General features: G+C 36.7%; 4 protein-coding genes across 8 annotated transcripts; 2 read left to right on the top strand and 2 right to left on the bottom strand.

Annotated features, from left to right (window-relative positions):
* LOC104771436 lies at positions 2,833-10,698 on the top strand. 3 transcript variants are annotated; one of them, XM_019242307.1, is made up of 11 exons: positions 2,833-3,023; positions 3,638-3,726; positions 3,826-4,695; positions 4,778-4,898; positions 4,983-5,078; positions 5,338-6,114; positions 6,228-7,846; positions 8,456-9,339; positions 9,518-9,708; positions 9,786-9,845; positions 10,056-10,698. In XM_019242307.1, exons 1-11 carry the CDS (start codon positions 2,942-2,944, stop codon positions 10,424-10,426), a joined length of 5,160 nt encoding a protein of 1,719 aa, XP_019097852.1. In that variant the 5' UTR covers positions 2,833-2,941; the 3' UTR covers positions 10,427-10,698. The 3 variants fall into 3 exon arrangements, with proteins under 3 accessions (XP_019097852.1, XP_010494258.1, XP_010494257.1); XM_010495956.2 differs by having other exon boundaries at positions 6,228-7,408; positions 8,018-9,339; XM_010495955.2 differs by having other exon boundaries at positions 2,834-3,023; positions 6,228-7,255; positions 7,865-9,339.
* Positions 13,826-15,941, bottom strand: LOC104771437 (chaperone protein dnaJ 49-like). 3 transcript variants are annotated; one of them, XR_764827.2, is made up of 4 exons: positions 15,574-15,843; positions 14,758-15,416; positions 14,363-14,456; positions 13,826-14,064 (listed from the first exon to the last, which is right to left on the bottom strand). XR_764827.2 is itself a non-coding variant. In XM_010495958.1 (4 exons), the coding sequence occupies exons 3-4, from the start codon at positions 15,357-15,359 to the stop codon at positions 14,414-14,416; spliced, it is 645 nt and encodes a 214-aa protein (XP_010494260.1). In that variant the 5' UTR covers positions 15,360-15,416; positions 15,574-15,789; positions 15,877-15,941; the 3' UTR covers positions 13,826-14,413. The 3 variants fall into 3 exon arrangements, 1 of the variants encoding a protein (XP_010494260.1); XR_764826.2 differs by having other exon boundaries at positions 14,186-14,456; XM_010495958.1 differs by adding an exon at positions 15,877-15,941 and having other exon boundaries at positions 13,826-14,456; positions 15,574-15,789.
* On the top strand, positions 17,449-18,771 carry LOC104771438 (outer envelope pore protein 24B, chloroplastic). Its single transcript, XM_010495960.2, has 3 exons — positions 17,449-17,730; positions 17,930-18,286; positions 18,564-18,771. Exons 1-3 carry the CDS (start codon positions 17,527-17,529, stop codon positions 18,642-18,644), a joined length of 642 nt encoding a protein of 213 aa, XP_010494262.1. The 5' UTR covers positions 17,449-17,526; the 3' UTR covers positions 18,645-18,771.
* Positions 18,927-22,309, bottom strand: LOC104771439 (COP9 signalosome complex subunit 4). The gene is made up of 13 exons (XM_010495961.1): positions 22,065-22,309; positions 21,827-21,978; positions 21,483-21,586; positions 21,330-21,390; positions 20,784-20,876; positions 20,600-20,700; positions 20,283-20,391; positions 20,148-20,192; positions 19,864-19,932; positions 19,678-19,769; positions 19,503-19,605; positions 19,332-19,391; positions 18,927-19,243 (listed from the first exon to the last, which is right to left on the bottom strand). Exons 1-13 carry the CDS (start codon positions 22,192-22,194, stop codon positions 19,169-19,171), a joined length of 1,194 nt encoding a protein of 397 aa, XP_010494263.1. The 5' UTR covers positions 22,195-22,309; the 3' UTR covers positions 18,927-19,168.

Raw genomic sequence — 22,548 nt, forward strand, 5'->3', positions numbered from 1 at the left:
TAAAATGAATTAAAACAATCCAAGTTTAGCAAATTTATTATTTAAGTATTTCAAAAATAAACTTTAGTATTTTTTTGGTTAATTAGTATCATTTGATTAAGGCAATTTCGTAACATCATGTGTAATGTTCTAAAAAGTGATCTAGGTGAACATTTAGGCGGTCTAAGTATTAGGCGCTCATAGAAACATACCTTATAAGTATTTGTACTAACAGGTGGTTTACTACTAAACTAGGTGGTTCTAGATACAGTCCTAACTGTACTTAAGTGTTCCTACAAGATCTTTAATCAATTATCTTCTAGTTATGTTTTTGCTTGCTTCAATGTATTTTTTTTTTAAATTTAATTTTGTACCTACATAAATTAAAATTTATAAATTTTAACTTTATCTACATGGTATAACCATTCATTGATATGAATTAAATTATTATATGATTTAACAAGTTTTTTCTATAATGAATTTTCTTTATTTAGTTTTTATATATAATATCATAAATGTATAAACATTTAGATGCTATTGTCTCCGACACACAAGCTGCTTTCATACCAGAGAGATTGGTCATTGATAATGTTATGATCGCTCATGAAATAATGCATTCTCTAAAATCGAGAAAGCGTGTATCAAAAAATTATATGACCATCAAAACATAATATATATTACCGATTAAAACGAAAGACTTCCAATTGGTTTCTAGCTACAAACTAAAACAGAATTGTATTACCAAAATTTTGGTTTGGAACATATGCCCAACCTTTTTAACTAAACCCAATATATTTATATATATATATATATATATATATATATATATTCCTGTCAATTAGCTCTCTAACCTTTAAAACACTCTTATAATAAACGTGTGACTGGTTTAAATGTAACGGTTGCAGATGCATGCGCGAAAGTTTGTAGAATTGGACAGATGTAGTTTTAGACGTTACTAAACGATTTATAAGATTATTATAAATGTTAAAAAAAATGAATTCTATTATGGTGAAGCCATTATCTTTGCCTTCTCTTTGCTGGAACGGTATATCCGGATCTCGATGCCGGTTTGGGACAGTTCCTTGATGGTTCCGTTCAGGCATCTTCCATGTATGTGATTGGGACATTCCATTATGATGTCAATTTGGCATTCCACTACCAATTTCTAATTGATTTTGGTGCACTTCCCATTGAAACATTTCAAGAGGTTGTAACGGAAGATCAATTGAGGCCCATAGTGAAACTTACTCGCAATTGGTGCCTTGGTCGACAAATATGGGATCCAGAAATATTATGGTTAAAAAGATGTGACAAATTGGTGGACAAGGAGGTGATTAATATAATCGACAACCGACCATACACGGACAACTTCATAGTCACTACCCCGCGATGTGCATGGCATTTCAAAAGATATGATTCAGAACCATCTCAAACAACACATCAGATTTATTGTCTAATTAGAGTGATGCGAAAAGCATTTAGGAGTCTCATCTATAAGATCATCCATAAAATATTAGTATTTTATGAGTATGAGTGTACGAAGAGGGGACTTAACAAATTTATTATGTTGCTTGTAAGGCTTCTGTTTGAAAACAGGTCACTTCCATAGTTCCACTTCTTCCTCGAAATTGTGTTCAATTTCTTTTATTTGTTTCAATGGTTGTATTTGAATGGTTTTGTTGCATGTGAACTCTTATGATACAATAGATGATTTATCGGTGTTAAAAAAAAGCGCTCTCTAACCTTTAAAACACTCTTATAATAAATATGTGATTGGTTTAAGTGTAACGGTTGCGGATGCATGTATCAGAATTTGCGAAATTGGACAGATATGGTTTTAGGCGTTACTAAACAATTTAAAAAATTAGTATAAATATTAAAAAATAAATGCGTTTGGGAGTGATTTGTGACTGTTTGACATCGGTTACACTAGCTATGTAACAAAAAAAATATACAATATATGACTTATATAGGAATATCTGTATATTCATAATAAAATTAAATTCTTAAACTAATTAAAAATTAAGTTAAGAGATTTGGAACAAATTTCATATACAAATCATATGTTTTTATAAGTCATATATTGTACAAAGATTACTAATGTAGATATAAAGATTAAATTTATGAGAAAAACTACCCAAATTCGGAAATGTTTTTTCATTACTTAATAATAAAATGGTTGTTTGTTTTTACTTAACCGATGGTTGTGATCATATTTTTTTTATAAAAAAAAAAAGAAAAAAAAAACTTAGAAGTTGTAAAATCGTGACATTTACAAACCACACATAAAGATACTCCCAAACGCATGTGGTGGTGTATCAGTAGTACACACACAACCAGTCTGAAAGTCAAAACCCAATCCAAAAACCGTCCTGCTCTGCCTCTTTAATTCCCGGATTAGGGTTATTTCGTAGCAACTCTCTCTACTCATACAAGACCCAAGAGACGCCACGCTTCGTATCACAAAGGACTCGGTAAAAAAAACAACAACAAAAAAAGTTCGAGCGAGAACAACAAAAACAAGCTAAGTTAACACACAAATTAACATCAATCTCATCTTCTCGTTCACTACACGGCGCGTACACAACACGTGGACTGTTATTCATAGGAAAACCGCTACAACGCGCTGAAAACGCGCGTGTGTTCAGACACAAAGTGGATAATCATGGGGAAACTGTCTAAACCCTAAAGAGAGAGAAAAAAAAAAAAAAAGAGAAAAGATTTTTAATTTTTCTCTTTTTTTTTTAATAGATTACCAAAGGAGATGGAGAATACTAAAATACGCTGGATATGAAAGAGCTTTAACGTACGCCGTCGTTTAGTCGTTCCTCTATGGGGGTCTCTCTCTCTTTTAAACCTACGTTCCTCTTCACCCTTAATCTCTCCTCGCTCTCTCTCTATTCTCCTTTGCGCTTCATCTCTCTCTCTTTGTAAACTCTGTAACTTCGAAACCGATCAATCCATGGCTAACTCCTCCGCTGGCTCCGCCGCAGACCACCGCAACAAGCACCTCACCGTCAATCCACCGCACCAGATCTTCAAGGGTATTTCCCCATTCTCAATCGTTTTTTTTTTCTTAGCTCCTTTCGATGATTCTGTGTTTTTCGGGTCTTCTTCTCATTACGGAGACTCGAAGACAATCTTAATTTTTTTAGTGTGATGGCAGCAGCTCTTCTCTCTCTCTCTCATCGATGCTTAATCGATGATTGAATTAGCGTTAACAGAGTTCTATATAAGTCTTTAATTAGGGTTTTTGGTGTCTTTGGATCGCTTTTTGTTTGAGAGCAAAAGCGATAGCATTACAAAGTTTTTAGCTCCTGGGGTTTTGATTTTGGGACTGAGTTTGTTTTGATTTTTTTTTGATATTTGTAATAGTTAAAAAGTTATGATTTTTTTGATGGTACCATGAGCTCTATGTGTGCTTGTTATCAATTTTATATGGATTCCTTACCTTGTCAGAAAACTGGTGTTTTAAGTTCGTTGTTGTTGTTTAGTATTGTTGCAGATCCACTAGATGTGGATTGTTTCAGTCTTGAATGTCAGACCTTTTTGTACTTCATGGTGTGTCCATTGTGAAATTGCGAGTTTAGCGACCATACTGTGTCTGTGTCTTTTACTAGTGGGACTAGAGTGACATTTGTGGCCTTATCATGTGCAGATATCCAGGGTTCTGACAATGCGATTCCTCTTTCACCTCAGTGGCTTCTCTCCAAACCAGGGGAGAACAAGACTGGAATGGGAACTGGGGTATTGTTTATATTGCTTAATGCTTATATGCCTGCAGTTTATTTTTTTTTTCGTTTTATCTTTTCGCTTTTAACATGTGAACTGGCTTAACTTTTACAGGATCCAAATCCTCATGGGAACCAGGATGTTGTGAGACCAACAGGAAATGGGGAGGAGATACCAGATCATCTGAAGAAAAAAGATGTTTTCCGGCCATCCTTACTTGATGCGGAAAGTGGTCGTCGCGATCGTTGGCGTGATGAGGAAAGGGATACCTTGTCCACTGTCAGAAAAGACCGCTGGCGGAATGGCGAGAAAGACTCTCCTGCTGATAATAAGAAGGTGGACAGGTGGGATAATGTGGCTCCTAAATTTGGAGAACCACGACGTGGTCCGAATGACCGGTGGACTGATTCAGGAAACAAGGATGCTGTGCCAGACCAGCGGCGTGAGAGCAAGTGGAACTCTCGCTGGGGACCTGATGATAAGGAAGCTGAGATTCCGCGTAATAGGTGGGATGAACCTGGTAAGGACGGTGAAGTCATTCGTGAGAAGGGTCCATCCCTTCCTACTGGTGATGGAGACCATTACCGGCCCTGGAGACCCTCTCAAGGTCGAGGAAGAGGTGAAGCTCTTCACAGCCAATCAACACCAAACAAGCAGGTTCCAGCCTTCTCTCACAGTAGGGGGCGCGGAGACAACACTGCTATCTTTTCAGCTGGACGTGGAAGGTTGAGTCCTGGTGGAAGCCTTTTTACTAGCGCGTCAAACCAGTCTCACGCCCCTGGATCTGCCTCTGACAAGGGGGAAAGTGGTCCTGGACAGCCTCCCCATCTGAGATATAGCAGAATGAAACTGTTGGATGTGTACAGGATGGCTGACTCAGAGTGTTATGAAAAGTTTCCAGATGGGTTCATTGAGGTTCCTTCCCTTACGTGTGATCAGCCATCGGATCCTTTGGCTCTTTGCGCTCCAAGTTCCGATGAAGTGGTGAGTATTTCCTAATTTAGTTGATCTTTTTCTTCCTAAAATATCTCAACTCTCATCTATATATCCTTGTTGTTACTCACAGAATGTTCTGGATGCGATTGAGAAAGGAAAAATAGTGAGCAGTGGTGCCCCTCAGACGACCAAGGATGGCACCGGTGGACGAAATCCAGCTGAATTTTCACAACCTAGGCGAATCAGGCCGGGTAAGAATTCTGTGAAAGACATCTAAGCTTCTAGTGTTATGTATATGACATAAATGAGTAAATTTTGTGAATGCCTTGGTGCAGCTGGAAGCAGAGAAGATATGACATTCGCCGCTGAAGAACCTAAAGATGAAAGTAATGAAACAAGGAACTATCCAGATGATAAGTTTAGGCCTGAAGGTATGCGTTGCCATATTGGGGCATTCGTGCAGCTTCGTTGACTCGAATGTCAAAAAAAGAAAAAGTGCTGCTTTTTTTTTACTCTTGTTAGATAAAGCTGGTATTGGAATTGAGTGGATGTCGATTTCCATACTCATATTCATTAAAATCCTATAAGCAGTGTTGTCAAAGCTGAAAATGCTAATATTTAATCTAGATGATTCAAGTTCTTTCTATGTCCCTACTAGCCTCTCACATTATGGTTTCTGTCCTTTTGCAGCTTCTCATGAAGGTTATGCACCTTTTAGGAAAGGCAATGAGGTGCCTGTCAGAGAACAGAAAGAACTCAGTATGCAGGGAAATACTCATGTTCAATCAGTCTCTCCATGGCGTCAGCCTTCTGCGGGAGAAAGGTCAAATAGGAACTCACATGATTGGAATGATCCTTCAGCTGATAGCAGGCTGAAATCTTCGGACAGCGTCTGGTCGCATCCTAAAGATTCAATAAATCATTTAGGCAGCAATAATATGATGTTGCCACAATCCAAAGGTGACTCAAGATGGCAAATCAATGAAGATCCTGCACTTAGAAGGCAGCCATCTCTGGTGTTTGACAGGGGCCAGGAAGTCAGAAAGCTTCTGCCACCTTCACCTGAAGAACTTTCACTCTATTATAAAGATCCTCAGGGTCTAATTCAAGGCCCTTTTTCTGGATCTGATATCATTGGATGGTTTGAGGCTGGATATTTTGGCATAGATTTGCTAGTTCGTGTTGCAACTGCACCAAATGATTCTCCTTTTTCATTACTTGGTGATGTAATGCCACATTTGCGGGCTAAGTCGGGTCCACCACCTGGTTTTACTGGTGCCAAGCAAAACGAATTTGTTGATGCAGTTGGTCCATCAGCCTTCCCTGGTGTGGGAAATGTTCATTCTGGGATGGGTGAGGCTCAGATGGTGCAAAATGATATGAGGTATAAGCATGTTGCAGGGACTGTAGCGGAGAATCAGTTTATTGAATCATTGATGTCTGGGGGTTTGAACAGTTCAGCTCAAGGTAGTCCTAGCGTTAGTTATTTAAGGTGTTCTAAGAATATATTTTGTTATACTATTAGCTGTTCAGGACCAGTAACTTTATTTGTTTTCTCTGTTTCAATGTTGTCTCTGTAGGTGTTCAAGGATATGGAGTAAATAGTTCCGGTGGGTTATCTTTACCAGTTACTGATGGTGGGGCTGACATGTATCTCTTGGCCAAGAAACTGGAACTTGAGAGGCAGAGATCAATACCTAGTCCATATTCATATTGGCCTGGTCGAGAATCTGCAAACCTGATGCCAGGATCAGAGAATGTGTCAGAAAATGTTCAACAACCTGCCCGTTCTCCGAGTTCTGATTTGTTGTCCATCCTCCAAGGTGTAACGGATAGGTCTTCTCCTGCTGTTAGTGGTCCTCCTCCTGCTTGGTCACAATCCAATCAAAAGGAAAGTGATTTGCATCATGCCAAAAGTTTCCAAACGCAAACTCCATTTGGGGCCCAACAGCAGAGACTGCCGGAGCATAATTTACCTTTGGCAGGTTTACTTGGTCAGCCTATTGAAAATAATCCTGGTGGCATGTTATCACCTGATATGATGCTTGCCACTGGACTCTCTCAAGATCAGCAATCGCTCAATCTGTTGCAGCAGCAACAGCTCTTGTTGCAGTTGAATGCTCAGACACCACTTTCTGCCCAACATCAGCGTCTATTGGTGGAAAAGATGCTTTTGCTTAAACACCAACAGAAACAGGAAGAGCAGCAGCAGTTGTTACGACAGCAACAGCAGCTGTTTTCCCAGGTACTTGCAGATCAACAACGTTCTCAGCAAAGGTTTGGAGAGCCATCTTATGGGCAGTTGCAGGCATCTTTTGATGCACTTAGGCTGCAACCATCAAAAGATATGTCACAGGTCAATCAACAGATGCAGGTTTCTGTTTCCCATGAGGAGAGAGGTGCCAACTTAGCTGATTTGCTCCCAGTAACTCTTGCAAGCAATCAGAATGTTGCTTCGTTCGAAACCCCCTCTCGGCACCTGCAACACCAGCTGTTTGGTAATGTTGACCCTAGGATGAACGAGGGGATGGCTCTGGCTGATCAAATTGATGATACCCATAAAAATGATTCAAAATCAGAATATGAAAGAACAGTTACTGCAGATTACATGAACATCATGTCTTCTGAAAAGCCTGTCTTCCCACATGGCTATCATGCTACACATAATATGGATGAACCTGTGAGCTGTGCAACCAACGAAAGCTCCACTGCTACTGTAACAGCTCCCGAAACATGTGATAATAAGTTGCTGGAGGAGCAGGCTAAGGACTTGTGTGCTGGACAGGGAGAGACCAGTAGTGAGTTATCTGTGGAGACTCCTGCAACTGAAGTTAAAAACAATGAAGTATCTGGAGGACGGAAGACTTCTGAGAAGAAGTCCAGGAAGCAGCGGGCTAAGCAGTCTGCTGACCTGGCTAAGATAACGTCTAGAGCTCCTCTGCAGGAGGCGAAGCAACCTGAACCAGGAAGTGCTGATGATTCTGAGATAAAGGGAAAAGCTAGAAAGACGGTTGACACTTCGATAGACAGTGACACTCACCTCATTAAGAGCTCCACTGTCACAGCTTCTAACACCTCCCAAATGAGTTCCGAAGCCGGTTCAGTCAGGGGAGAAGAGTCTTCACTTCAAAACACACGAACACAACCAGGCCGAGCTTGGAAGCCTGCTCCTGGCTTTAAACCGAAGTCATTGCTAGAAATTCANACTGCAGATTACATGAACATCATGTCTTCTGAAAAGCCTGTCTTCCCACATGGCTATCATGCTACACATAATATGGATGAACCTGTGAGCTGTGCAACCAACGAAAGCTCCACTGCTACTGTAACAGCTCCCGAAACATGTGATAATAAGTTGCTGGAGGAGCAGGCTAAGGACTTGTGTGCTGGACAGGGAGAGACCAGTAGTGAGTTATCTGTGGAGACTCCTGCAACTGAAGTTAAAAACAATGAAGTATCTGGAGGACGGAAGACTTCTGAGAAGAAGTCCAGGAAGCAGCGGGCTAAGCAGTCTGCTGACCTGGCTAAGATAACGTCTAGAGCTCCTCTGCAGGAGGCGAAGCAACCTGAACCAGGAAGTGCTGATGATTCTGAGATAAAGGGAAAAGCTAGAAAGACGGTTGACACTTCGATAGACAGTGACACTCACCTCATTAAGAGCTCCACTGTCACAGCTTCTAACACCTCCCAAATGAGTTCCGAAGCCGGTTCAGTCAGGGGAGAAGAGTCTTCACTTCAAAACACACGAACACAACCAGGCCGAGCTTGGAAGCCTGCTCCTGGCTTTAAACCGAAGTCATTGCTAGAAATTCAAATGGAAGAACAGAGGGAAGCACAAGCAGAAGCTTTAGCTCCAAAAATTTCTACAACTGTGAGTTCAGTGGGTTCGGCTGCTCCTTGGGCTGGGATTGTTGCCCATTCAGATCCTAACATACTAAGAGAGACTCATGCAGAGTCAGCTAATACTCAAACCGGTGTTGTAAAGCCTGAAAGTGTCCCTGCTCTTAAGGCTAAGAAAAGCCACTTGCATGACTTGCTGGCTGATGATGTTTTTGCCAAATCCAGTGACAAAGCGAGGGAAGTAAAGGAAATCAATTCTGACAATGATGCATTTATGAAAGTCACAGCCACTAATATAGAGTCTTTAGACGATGATAACTTTATTGAGGCTAAGGAAACGAAAAAGAGCCGCAAGAAATCTGCGAGAGCTAAGAATTCTGGGGCAAAAATTGCTGCACATGTTCCTACTGTAGATACATCCCTCCAAACAAACTCGGTTGAGAAGGGAAAAAGTTCTCGTGTTGTACAGCAGCAGGAGAAGGAAGTTTTGCCTGCTATTCCTTCTGGGCCTTCTCTGGGAGATTTTGTTCTCTGGAAAGGAGAGACTGTAAACAATCCTCCACCGGCTGCGGCATGGTCTACTGGTCCGAAAAAATCCACAAAACCTAGCTCGCTTAGGGACATCGTGAGGGAGCAGGAGAAGATGACGACCTCGTCTCATCCACCCCCTAGTCCAGTACCTATCACCCAGAAATCTACTCCATCACAGGCTCATCAGGGCGGTGCTTCCTGGTCACGTTCTGCATCTTCCCCTTCGCAGGCTATTTCTCAATCTTCCTCTCAGTCAAAATCCAAAGGAGATGATGACCTTTTCTGGGGTCCAGTTGAGCAATCAACCCAGGAATCAAAACAGTATGAACCCATTTCTTGTTCCTTGAATTCTCAAGTTGTCATATGTGATGTTGTATTACTAAATATATTGAAGGAGCAGCTTTCCCTTATAGTTTCTACATGCTATATGAGTTTGCATTTTATTATCATCTTATATGTGTTGAAGATATAAGACTAACTGAGAGTTCTTTTCGAGCAGGGGAGACTTTCCTCATCTTACAAGTCAAAGCAGTTGGGGAACCAAAAACACTACTGGAAAAGTCAATGCGGGAACTTCACTGAATCGACAGAAATCAGTTTCAACTGGATCTGCAGATCGGGTTTTGTCTTCACCTGTTGTCACTCAGGCGTCACAAAAAGGGAAAAAGGAGGCAGTGACAAAACTCACAGGTATGCTTTTACTGACAATCACTGTCTGTCTGAAACTCTTGGCTTGTTTTTTCTCATGTGGATCTGTGGTTTTCCAGAGGCGGATGGCTTCAGAGATTGGTGCAAAAGCGAATGTCTCAGACTTCTTGGCTCAGAAGGTATAAAGTTCATATTACACTGTAGTCTTCAATTTGTATTTGGTCCTTCCCTATATATACATTTTCTGCGAGTTCTAGGTGAGCCTGCCCTAGGCAAACTGTCTTGTAACCTTGTTGGGACTGATTGAAGAACATATACGGGAACATCCTCTCTTTCCTTAGATCAAACATCTATTCTGTTTTTAATGTCGTGTGTATCTCTTTTGCCAGATACAAGTGTCTTGGAATTTTGTCTGAAGCTATCCCGATCAGAAGCTGAAACTCTTCTGACAGAGAACCTGGGGTCGCGTGATCCGGACCACAAGTTCATCGACAAATTTCTCAACTACAAAGACCTGTTACCTTCAGAAGTAGTTGAGATTGCATTTCAATCAAAAGGCTCGGGGGTCGGGACCCGAAACAACACAGGAGAAGACTATTATTATAATAACACTAGTGCTGCAAATGACGGCTTCTCAAAAGTTGGAGGAAAGAAAAAGGCAAAGAAAGGGAAGAAGGTAAGCTTGAGCGCATCAGTTCTGGGATTTAATGTGGTTAGTAACAGGATCATGATGGGAGAGATTCAGACAATTGATGATTAAGAGGAGGAAGTTGGAGAGATGTTTATACACTTTTGGGCTTCAGTTTTCATTGTACATTTGGTTTTTAGGACAAATCTTGGTCTCTTTAATTTTATATGGGATGGAACTTGTTTTATCTCTCTAGGAAGTTTTGTTAGACTACTTTCAGCGAGATGAGGTTTTTTCATGTTCCTCTTTCCCTTTTTAGTCGCAACCCAAAAGAGATCTTGGATTTTGTTTGTTGTTTTACGTATTAGACACCTTTTTGTTCACCCAAATATTCTTTTCTTTTTTTCGCAAGACTTCAAGTTTTATTTATAGTCATCACAAATTTTTACAACTACAGAGGACTGAAGCCGACCATTAAGACAAAAGAATGCCGTAAACCTTCCCAAAAGTAGAAAGATAAAGTTCTTTCAATTCTTAGAAGAAGAAAAAGTAGAAAACTATGTGGGTAATACAAAAACATATTATTCTGAAAAATCAAAAATATATGGAATTTAATTTCATTCAAGAATAATATTATTGGTTACTCTTAATATTCCAACTTTAGATATTCTTCGAATATTAATGGGAAAGTTTATATTATATACAAAAAGAAAAAAAAAATTCAAACTAAAGTTATTCATCGGAGAAACTCCCTTTGGTTCATATTGCATTATTTAAAAATAAATATAAATATATATGGAAAGAAAATAGAAACATCAAAGAAATATCAATTTATTCGGTCAAAATAGTATAAACAATACATGTATTAAGCAATTTTAGAGATTGGGACACAATAATTCCATACGCCACCTCTCCTTCAAATATTGTGTTTGATGGACAATTAAACTGGGTCTGTCAACAATATATTTAATAAGTGCATCTTTTTTTTTTTTTTTTTTTTTTTTTTTTTTTTTTTTTTTTTTTTTTTTTTTTTNTTTGACGAGAACGTTGCAACAAAGAACATAGATGGTTTCATTTCCAAAGAAAACAACGATATTATTCAACGATAATATTCAACACATACTCATAGATGACAAGACAAGTATTCCATAATGATTATGCTTCAACTTCTTCGTTTAACAAAACAGGAACAAAGACACACATCAAAGTTGCAACGATGAATATCGGTTCCTCTAAAAGAGAATGCATATACAATTTGGTTGCCTTCTCACCAAATCTGTATTTGAACTCGGTTCCTCTAAAAGAGAATGCATATACAATTTGTAATGCCGTCAGAAAAAAAGTTAGGAGGACAGTCAAAGTGTATTTATCATTCAGCATGTGTCAATGTAAAAAAAAAAAAAAGTATGTCTATTTCACTCTAAAATACCATTCCCTCTGTTTCACAAACAAAGATCATTAATTTTATTTTTCTTTCACAAAAATGTCATTTTACAATTGCAATACATTATTTTTTATTTTTTATTTATCTTTTACATTAGATTTCCTAATTTTATCCTTAATCTATAACTAAATTAACCCATTAGTCACTTATTAAATAAGAGCATATATGTATATTTTAATATTTTAATATTTTTGCAATTTGTATAAAATATGTTAAAATGACACTTTTTATGAAACATAGAGAGTACAAGATTCATTAGAAAATTTTAATGTTTTTGAAAACCATGTATGTATAAATGATGAACTATCATAATTAAGGAATAACGATTATATAAAAGAGTATATCCAAAATTATCATGTAAAGTTGCATTGGAATTTGAAAAAAAAATAGACAACAAATAACCACATAAAGTAAAATACATCAATCTTTTCAAAACTAAGGGACTTTGACGTACCTCAACAGTTTGATTTGTAAAAACTATCTACCATTAAGTACATCAATCTTTTCAAACGTCTTTTTCCTACTCAGTTTCGGAAATCTTTCCTCTGGGTTCATCCATGGAAGAGCAAGATATCGTTTCGGAAATCTGTATAACTCACTTTTTATAGGTTTTTAATTTAGAAATCAGATGTTGAGACGAAAATCTATAATAGTTGAGAAAAAACCCCACAAGTGAAACCAAAAAAATAGACAGAAGTCGTGAAAAAATAAAGTGAGGCAGGAGAAATTACGGTTTTCAGTCGTATGTTAGAGGTAGAAGACGAGGATATTATGGTAATTTCGGGTTCATTAAACCTAAAATCGAACGTGTACGTACATATAAACGTCTACGTACATATGAACTTATACATACATAATGTTCTTGAGATTAGTGTACGTACATAACGTTCTTTTGCTTAGTGTAGGTCCATAAATCCGTTTTAATGAACAATATTATTGTAATTTTGTAGTCATCTTCAACATATCTTCTTCTACAACCCTAGCTAATATTGTCGTTGTTGTTCACCAGAAATGGAACAAGTAAGAGATGTTACTAGAAAAGTAAGAGATGTTACTAGAACAACCTATGTAATTCGTAATTGTTTATTTATTTATTATATTTTCGAGAGGTAATGAATAATAACCACACAAAATTACATTTTAACTATAGAGGGTAATAAACGAATTGTATAAGGAAGATAGTATAAGGTCTCGAATGTAAAAGGATCCTAAAGTTCGAGACCTTATACTATCTTCTTGGCAAGCTGGGCATTCGAGATATTGGGTCGTTAAACCTAATATATACTATCGTTTTCACATAAAACACTCTTTATAGTATAAGGAAGACTTAGTAAGTGATCACCTCAAATGAAGCAAAAGAGGCGAGGCCAAAGTTTTTATGAACATTGTGTTATGAAAACCTTGTATATGCTAATTAATAGTGATAAATCTTGTGACCAACTGCTAATTAATAATTTATATTATAGTCCAACTGGAAATACGAAAAAAATGCAAAAGTTCAACTATGAATATGAGAGTACAACTGGACAACTATATATAATTATGTGTATACCAAATATTTTTTTACTAATATCCTGTTGTCTTTGATTCATTTTACCACACGTGTGATGATTTTAAATGAATATCTGCCGCCAAAAATCTTTTTTTTTTTTCACGTGATCCATATTTAAACTTATTTTAATAGTTCTAGTACAGTTGCACCAAGTAGTTCAAGTTATACTGAAATTTTCTCAGTTGTATCTAAGTGATCTAGTTGTACATAAAACCTCACATTCTCCCTAAAATTCTATTAATTACAATAAAACAAATCTCTGTCATTCGTCTCTGTTGCAACTCTTTTATCTTCTGCAAAGGCTCCATCTTCTATTCCTTATAGCTTCTAAGTAGATATTATTTCTCATCTATCACTTCATTAAGCTCACCCACTTCTTTTCTCAAACATCTCTACTATTTCTCCATCCTTTGATCCCTTTTCTCAAACATCTCTACGTCAAATACCTTAAGATGTTATTTTACAATAGTATACAATATTTCTTTTTAAAAAAAATCCATAATGGGTACAGAAAGTGCAGTTAACAATGATAAAAAATAATAAACCAAACGGTTAACAATTGATTGTTATCTAGGTTGAACATAGACAAAATATCATAAGGTTACATCCAAAAAAATAACCTAACCAATAGGTTATAAAATCCCAAAATATCAACTCATCTCTAATTAGTCCTATAATCAGAGTTGGCTTGCAGAAGGTGTAGTTGATGAAATGTCTTCAACGTGAGCTTCCTTAGCTTTCTCACTGAGTCGCCTTCTCTTTGCCCTCTTTAGACTGCCAAAATATAAATACAGTCAAGAGTCAAGATAACCAGTAATAGCAAATACTAAACCCATCCCATGGATCTAGAGCTGTATGGGTTAGACCCACTAGATTGCATCTCTGATGTGCTTACTACTAGATCATCATCATTACTTGCCGAGTTATAAAATATTGAGTCAACTACTGAATAATTGTCTTTTTTCTGAAGGAGAAAGAGCACTTTCGAAACATTCTTCAGAATTTGCTACTGACTGAGCGTCCATATCTTTAAGAGGTGTAGATAACGACATTGCACTAAAGGGTGAGCGACCTTGCAACTTGCTTAACGGTAGCAGTTTTCCAAACGCATCCCTGGGAGTCCTCAGGGGTACATCTTCCTCAACAATTTGTACCTCTCCGCAAGGCTGCAAGAAGGATTTCATGAGATATAAGCCTCTTACATAGTAAACAAAGATGCATTCCCCTCTTTCACTAATAAAAGAGGTGGAATGCCTATGTATATATATGAGAGAATGTCCATACAAATCCTTCATATCAGATCCCACAATTCCAAAAAAAAAGTGCAGAAAATTTTGAATACAAAACCGCGAAGGTCTTAAGATGAGACAATAGCAAAATATGTCTTAGAAAAGAAATCTGACAGGTGTAACTTCATCTAACAATCAATAGAAAGAAAAAAGAAGTGAGAAAATTTAGAAAGATCACCTCTGCTGTTGTCCCCACACTGGCATACTTGAGCTGAGGTATGCCAGTGTGGTTTGCTTGATTCTACGATTCCACCTCTGAACATGATCAAACTCATCAACAAACCCCACCTGATCATACTGGCTTCTCGAGTTACCATCACTCAAACACGTAAACGCTTTGGAAACTTTCTTAAACGCCTCCTCTGAACCAGGTGCCTTGTTCTTATCCGGATGAACTTTCAAAGACAACTTCCTATAAGCTTTTCTAATCTCTTCAACCGAACAGTTCTTCTCTAAACCCAAAATCGCGTAGTAGTCGCTGTTCCTATTTACATTCCTAACCAACTCAACATTTTCCTCAGTATACTTCTTTCTCTCATCACCCTTTCCAGTCTCAATCTTATCATCACCATCCGCAGTTTCGAGCTTTTCGTCAAGAGACGGATTCTTTGAAACTGAACCCAGATTGTCACAAGCAGCAACAAGTTGATCAACAGAGAGACTTGGATTAAGACGCTTAGCCATCTTGATAAATTTCAACGCTCGTTCTTTATCACCAGAAACAATGGCGTCTTTGGCGATTCTCAAACACCTAGAAGCATCATCCTTATTCCCATCCATAACTATTCAAATACAAACCCCTAATTTCAAACCTCTACACTTCGATTTTCACACACCCTACACGAATTCAACAATAACAGAGGCTAAATCAGAATTCAGAACCATGATATATCAACCCTAAACAACTCGAATCGATTGAAATTTCGTAAATCTAAGTCACTTCCGCGTACTGAAATAAAAGCATAATAAGATTTAGAAGAACTGGGAAACGTACCCAATTCAGACGACGAGAGTCGTCGCCCTGGAAGAAAGAAGGAGAGAAGCTGATCAGAAACAGGGTTGAGAGTTTTTTTTGTCGTCGTCGTTAAGAAGTGATGATGAGCCAGGGAGAGAGCTGAAGCCCGAATCTGCGAGTCTATTACTAATTGTAGGGACAACAATACTGTGCCTCCATCCGCAAAAGCAATTCTGTTTGGAGTGTCCTCAACCTCTGTTAAACAATACCAAGACGTAAGGTTAGATGTGGCAATTGGCAAACATATAAGAAAACACACAAGAGGAGAGAATCCATCCATACCGCCAAGTTTTGGTTTATTCACAAAGAAACCCAAGTCTTCGCCACCTCACTGACATTTGTTTCTGCTTCCCTTTTTTTTTTTTTTTCTAATTTTTTTTTTTTTTTTTTTTTTTTTTTTTTTTTNAGGAGAGATGTCTTTGCCCTCAACCTGTCTTTCTCTAAGTTCCTGCAACAATCAATCACTAGAATATATCCCGTGCTTAAAGCACGTAAATATTTTTAAAAAAATTTATAATATAATAACAAAAATTATTATTTTATTTTTTAAAATTATTTTGTTTGATATAATATTTATTTTTAATTGTTATGTAAATCTATTAGTCTATTTGAATACTAATTATTTTAGAATATTATAGTATTTTATTTTTGACGTATTATTATAATTTTATATTGTTTATTTGTTGTATTTGCATCATATTTTGTGAAATATAAAATAGTAATTTTACTATTATAATTGTGAGTAAATAAAAATTATTAATTTATCATCTATATAAATTTATTTTTACCAACCCGCCAATGTGGAAATTAAACACACATTTTCATACATTAAGTAATATATTTTCGTTTTAAAAAAATTCAAATCACAACATATGCAGAAAAAATATGCATTTTATTAATTATAAGTATTATATGAAAGTTCTAAACAATTTGTAAATAAAATAAAATAAAGATGATAGGAGAATCATAATTTGAAATCTTAACAAAATCTTTGAATTTAGTTATTAAAAATAATTGTATTGTATACTTGAATATAAAATCTTAGTTTTTAAAATTCTGATTAGTTTATATATTTTCTAAATAAATAATTAGTAATTTCGTTCATAATTTATTAGAGAGAGAAAATATTTTTTTAGATTTTTTTTAGATTTTTTAATATTTGATATATGAGTGTTTTTTATTTTTAATTTAATTATATTTATTTAAATTAGTTCATTAAGCTTAATTAATTTTTTCTAATGGCAGTTGAATGTAATTTTTTACATATTTTAAGGTTAGTTTCATATTTGTACTTCTCAATTAATATAGTAGGATAAGAAAACGAAACTCACGCAAAATAAAAACTAGATCTACAACTTTGTTCTTGAGAGAGAAAGTGAACAGTGAGCTCACAGAATAATTGTCTAGCTCTGATAAATTTCTTTCTTTTGCCATGATTTTAGTCTGAATCAAATTAAAAGGAATCAATCTCATATTTTTTTTTGCCAACCCAAATTTAAGAAAATCCAAAAAAAGTCAGGAATGAATACTTCAAGGTTTTTGTGTTCTTTTCTCTTAAAAATCAAAGACAATTTTAAATGTAAATGGCATAAACCATAATAAAACACACAATTCTGGTTTAGAAGTAATAATCAAACTTTTCTGTATTGTTTGAGTAAGTCAAGAATCATAACGTGTCGTTCTAGTAATAAACCTACTTTTATGTAATAATATTCTAGGTAATTTTCCTTTTATTTTATTTATGTATGTTTTCTTTAACACCTTCTCAACCAAAGCAAAGGTTTGAAAACCCCAAAAGAGGTTAACTCGCACGTGCGAAAGAGGAACACTCGAGCGGAGAATAACACCGTGCTTCTTTTTTTTGTTTTTTTTTTGTTTTATCGTCTCCTCCTCTTTCGCCGCTCTCTCTCACCAAAGCTCTGCTCTGAGAAAATGGCGATGAAGGCTTCTCTCAAAGGCAAGTACGATGCTGACAAGACCAGTGGAATCGGTTCAATCGCCTTTAACGCCGGCGATATTAAGCTACGTGCAACTATGACCGATGCTACCCTCGTCGCTGGCCCTACTTTGAACGGCCTCTCCCTCGCCGTCGAAAAGCCTGGTTCCTTCATCGTCGAGTACAACGTCCCTAAGAAGGTAAACAAAAAACTCAACTCTTTGCTTCTCACCTTTTAATTAAGTCAAAGTTCCTTTATTTTCAATTGATTGATTCAAATCAGTTTAATTTCTCAAGAATTGAGGCAGAACCAAACAATTGCTTTGATTCAAGTAAGAGTTTTGGGGTTTAGGGTTTGGTGTAATCTGATTTGGTCTGTGTGCTTTTTTGGGTTAACAGGATGTTAGGTTTCAGTTCATGAACACAGTAAGGGTTGCTGAGAAGCCCTTGAATTTGACTTACATTCATAGCAGAGCAGATAACAGAACAATTCTCGATGGGAGTCTTTTGTTTGATTCTGCAAACAAACTCTCTGCCAACTACATGGTTGGCACTAACAACTGTAAGCTCAAGTATTCTTATGCTCATGAAGGGTTAGCTACGTTCGAGCCGTGCTATGATTTGGCGAAAAATACGTGGGATTTTGCGGTTTCTCGGAGATTTTACAGTGGTGACTCTGTCAAGGCAACTTATCAGACGTCTAGTAAGTTGCTTGGTATGGAATGGTCGAAGAACACCAAAGCAAGTGGTTTCAAGGTATATTTTGTTAGCTATCTTTGTTCTTTTAAGTTTAAGTAAGTCATGATATCAGTGACTTAAAACCTTATAAACTTGGTACAACTAATTTGATAAATGAAACTGATTCCTACATGGGATGCATGTCAATAAGGTTTCATGTGTTCCTTTGCTGCATCATTATTGACAATTAGATTGTTTGGTGTATTGGCATATTTAGAGATCGGGTTTGCTTTCTTCTAAGCAAACAACTATCTAGTGCTTTATGGACTCGAGTAATTTCTTCTTGTTTCAACAGGTATGTGCATCTGTGAATCTGGCGGACGAAGTGAAAAACCCGAAATTAACTGCAGAAACTACATGGAACCTCGAAATGTAGTCTCCTTTTTTACACTTGCCCAAGTTTCACTTCAATTGTTTGGTGTTATGACACATTGTTACCCTCGTTATAATTACTAGCAGTTCTTCGTCCACTATCGTTATAATGATTTCTTAAAGTTGCAATAGTTTTGTTGGTTCGCGAATTAAAAATCTTTAGGTAAGTAAAATCTTCTTAAGATTTTACAATTAAATGGACCAATATGTTAAAGTAAATACTATTTTCATCATTCTCTTGCACCATAAAGCTTCATCTATGCATAAAATAATTTGCTCTGAGGTAAAAATGTACCCTGAACAACCTCTTTTTAACTTTCTTAAAATCGTTTTTCAATGCCCAAATCTTTCCCTCTCTGTATCAATTAATCTAAAGGCATAGACATGAATTCGCAAGAAAGCAAATGAGGTGAAATAATTGTCCAGAAAACACAGCAATTTGGCAAAAACTTAGGTATGTGACTCGATCTATTGGGCTCGGCTAATACAAAATAATCATCACGAGATGGTCTCACTGCTTGGAATCAATCATACAGGAACAGGCAAGCCTTTCTTTGCCATGCCATCCAGAATATCATTGAGAGCTTGGCACAATCCCGATATCTGCACAAATTCCACTTTTCAGTCATTCCACACCAATAAAACAAACGAACATATATAACTGCTCTAAAGAGAGGGAAGGGGGAGAGACCTGTTGATCCCATTGTTGTAGTTCCTCAATGTCATCCTCAAAATGTATCACAGCCTCTTCCTGGACAGTAACATAACATTTTTAAACACCTTAATAATCAACAATAACAAGATTTCTCTTCAGGGCTTTGCTTACAAAGCTCAACCGACAGTAATTTTTGATTGCTTATACCTGATCTATGGAACCCCTCATTCTGTCTTGACCAATCATATTAGCTGCTATCTTCTCCGCCTTTCTTGGATCAATCCCCAGCAGAGTTCCCAATTCATCAAACCTAAGGTACAAACAGTTTAGAAAAACAAACGAGTCTCAGAAACACAAACAAGATAAATTCTACATCTCATACCTTATGTTTGTGTAGAGTTTGCTTGCACTTAGAAGGTTATGCTCAATCATAGCACGGTCAAGAACAGTGGATTTGTCAGGCAAAGACGCTTTCTGTTGAAAATCAACAACGTATAATCTTGTTATGAACCTACCAAGTCCGATGATAACCAAAAACTACATCTAAATCTTAATAACAAGTCCATACCTGATGTGGCCTTAGTTCTTCTGAAAAAGCATCAATCTCTGGTCTCCTTAAAATCCTTTCCAGATACACCTGGAAAGTTACATTAAAGTTAGCATGCAATTTCTGACCAAGCTTCTATACGCTATCATGATTTTTTTTTATTTGTTTATGAATCAAATCTAATAAACATCACACTGGCTTAAGCAGGAGTAATACGTGAGTTCAAGCAATACTATATCCACATGCATGCAATGTATGTCTGTCTACTAGAGGAAACAAGATTTGTATGTAAAAAGAGATAGAACCTTCTGCAGGATAGGATAAATCTTCAGCTTGGAGCAACGCTCATCCTGTTAAGAAAAAGATATTGACAAAGCTATAGAAAACGATAAATAAGCAAGCAAGAAATAGCATTCTATTAATAATCCAAAGGTAATTACTTTATATAAAGTTGCAAGAACACGAGATCGTTGAGGACCAGCTCCAGCTAATATGGTACATGTGACAGCAGCGGATAGGGCCTGCTCTAAAGCATTCTCATCAATCTCTCTGAAAATATTAGAAAACCTTAGAAGAATAACGAGATATTATAAACGTATTGGAGAGAGAAAATAGGAGGACATCAATCACACTGTGTGAGTGTCCAAAGATGGATAGAAGATTGATTAACCGTTATAGGCATTCGAACTGGAAACCAACACAGGAGAAATTTGAAAAGAAAAAAAAATGTAGCAGAGAGATAAGTCGGTTCACTTACTCATCCCCTATTTGGCGTTGCTCTATCTGGGAGATGCCGTAGTACCGAAGTGCAGCCTCTAAAAACTTTCTTTTCATGTCCAAAATTCTAGCATAGCAGACCTGAAACGGAAATATATTAAAACTTGAAAAGGAGTGCTCCTTAATAACCCAGCAAATTAATTCTTAGTTTAAGACGGGCCAACCTTGTACTGCAAATTCAAAACTTCATTCTGACTACTGCTCACTAAGAAAGAAGCTTTATTTATGAAAGCCTCTGCGTTTACAGCATCATCATCCTGCAGATATTCAAAACACAAAAGTATTAGAGAACAATAAAAGTCTAACTAATGTATTTATACAACACTGGTAGCCTCAATTTACTCATTAGAAGCAAATAAACAAGTGATATTGTGAAGAAGAATAAATTTCTTAACAGTCGAGATTCCTAGTTTCATCACCATGCTTAGATCTGGTCAAAAGACTAGTTAAGTTTGAATAAAATCTCTCTAGAAAAATGTCCAAATATTTGAAGTTTGAATCAACAAATGGTTTCTTTTGAGCTTTTAAGATCTAACTTCTGTAACTGTAAAGAAGTGCAGCCACATAAGGAAACAAGACCAATTAGCTATAAACCATTACTCCGATGCGAAAATCCATCTCATAACTAGAGATAACAGATTTACATGCTTACAAATTAATGAAAAGGACACAATCTATTGTGCATATGTACATGGAAGGGAAAGACAAACCTCAAGATACAAACGAGCAATTTGGATACACTTTGAGAGCTTGAAGTTCTCATCAACGGCCCTAATAAAGAATACCACAAATCCAATATTAAGTAACAGAAAAGAACATGAAGGTGAAGAAAGTAAAAGAAAATTCAGCTCAATGCAACACACCTCATTCCAGAGTCCAGATCAATGCCACTCAACATCTGCGCTGCTTTAGTCCATTCCTGCTCTGATTCATACAAACCCGCAAGTTTTTCTCTGATAACAAGTGCCTGCAAAAATACCCCAAAAACAGTTTCCTCTCTTAAAATACAAAGATTGTAAAGCAACACAATGTACATTGTCTCAGTTATCCAAAAAAGAACAGCATCCTTAGTAAAAACAAACATCTCAAAGTAACTTTCAGTGTAGATTCCAAACACCATACCAATACAATAGCAAGCGTCTCCCTCTACATACTTCTCGACTTAGACTAAATAGGGTTTAGAAAGCACACGAAAGAGTAAACAAACCTGTTCCTCAAAGGAAACAACTCTGGGCTGAATCTGAGTAAGTGTAAACTGAGCAATCTCCTTCTGCGTCTCTGGTTCTAATCTCCCAAGCTCTTGTGCGAAGGATTGCAAAAGCTGCCTCGAAACCACCAACGGGACATCATCGGAAAGAACTGGAATCCAAATTGTCACGAAACATAAATCAAAATCGAACCAGAAATTGTAACATAGGGGAGGAAGATGAGAGAGAAATTATTACTGTGATCGATGAATCGTTGGGCTTGGAGAAGATCGTTAGATGAAAGAACAGAGGAGAGGATGAGTTTGTACTGTTCGATCTTCTGGCGTTGGTCACCGATTGCAGAAGCGTTCGTCAGAGCTTCATCCATGGCTTCGCTTTCGGCAATTTCTTCTCTCCCGCTTTGATTGCAAACCCTAAGAAACCTTGAAAGGGTTTGATTTGTTTCTCTCGCTTCTTTTTTTTTTTCTTTTTCTTTTGGGTTTCTCGTTTCTGCTTTTATATGGGACAAATAAAATAAAATCACAACTCACACAAGGGATTTAGTAGAAAAAAAGTATTAAATTATAATTATAATTTTTGTTAGTTAATAAATACTAGAATTGGCTGTAAAAACAAAATAATAATAATAAATAAATAAATAAATACTAGAATTGTGAATTTGTGATGGTAAATTTACCAGAATTATGGTAGATCAAAAATTCTTCAGCAAATTACAATTTTT

Source organism: Camelina sativa, chromosome 20 (assembly GCF_000633955.1).
Source record: "Camelina sativa cultivar DH55 chromosome 20, Cs, whole genome shotgun sequence".
In the NCBI taxonomy this organism is placed as follows: domain Eukaryota; kingdom Viridiplantae; phylum Streptophyta; class Magnoliopsida; order Brassicales; family Brassicaceae; genus Camelina; species Camelina sativa.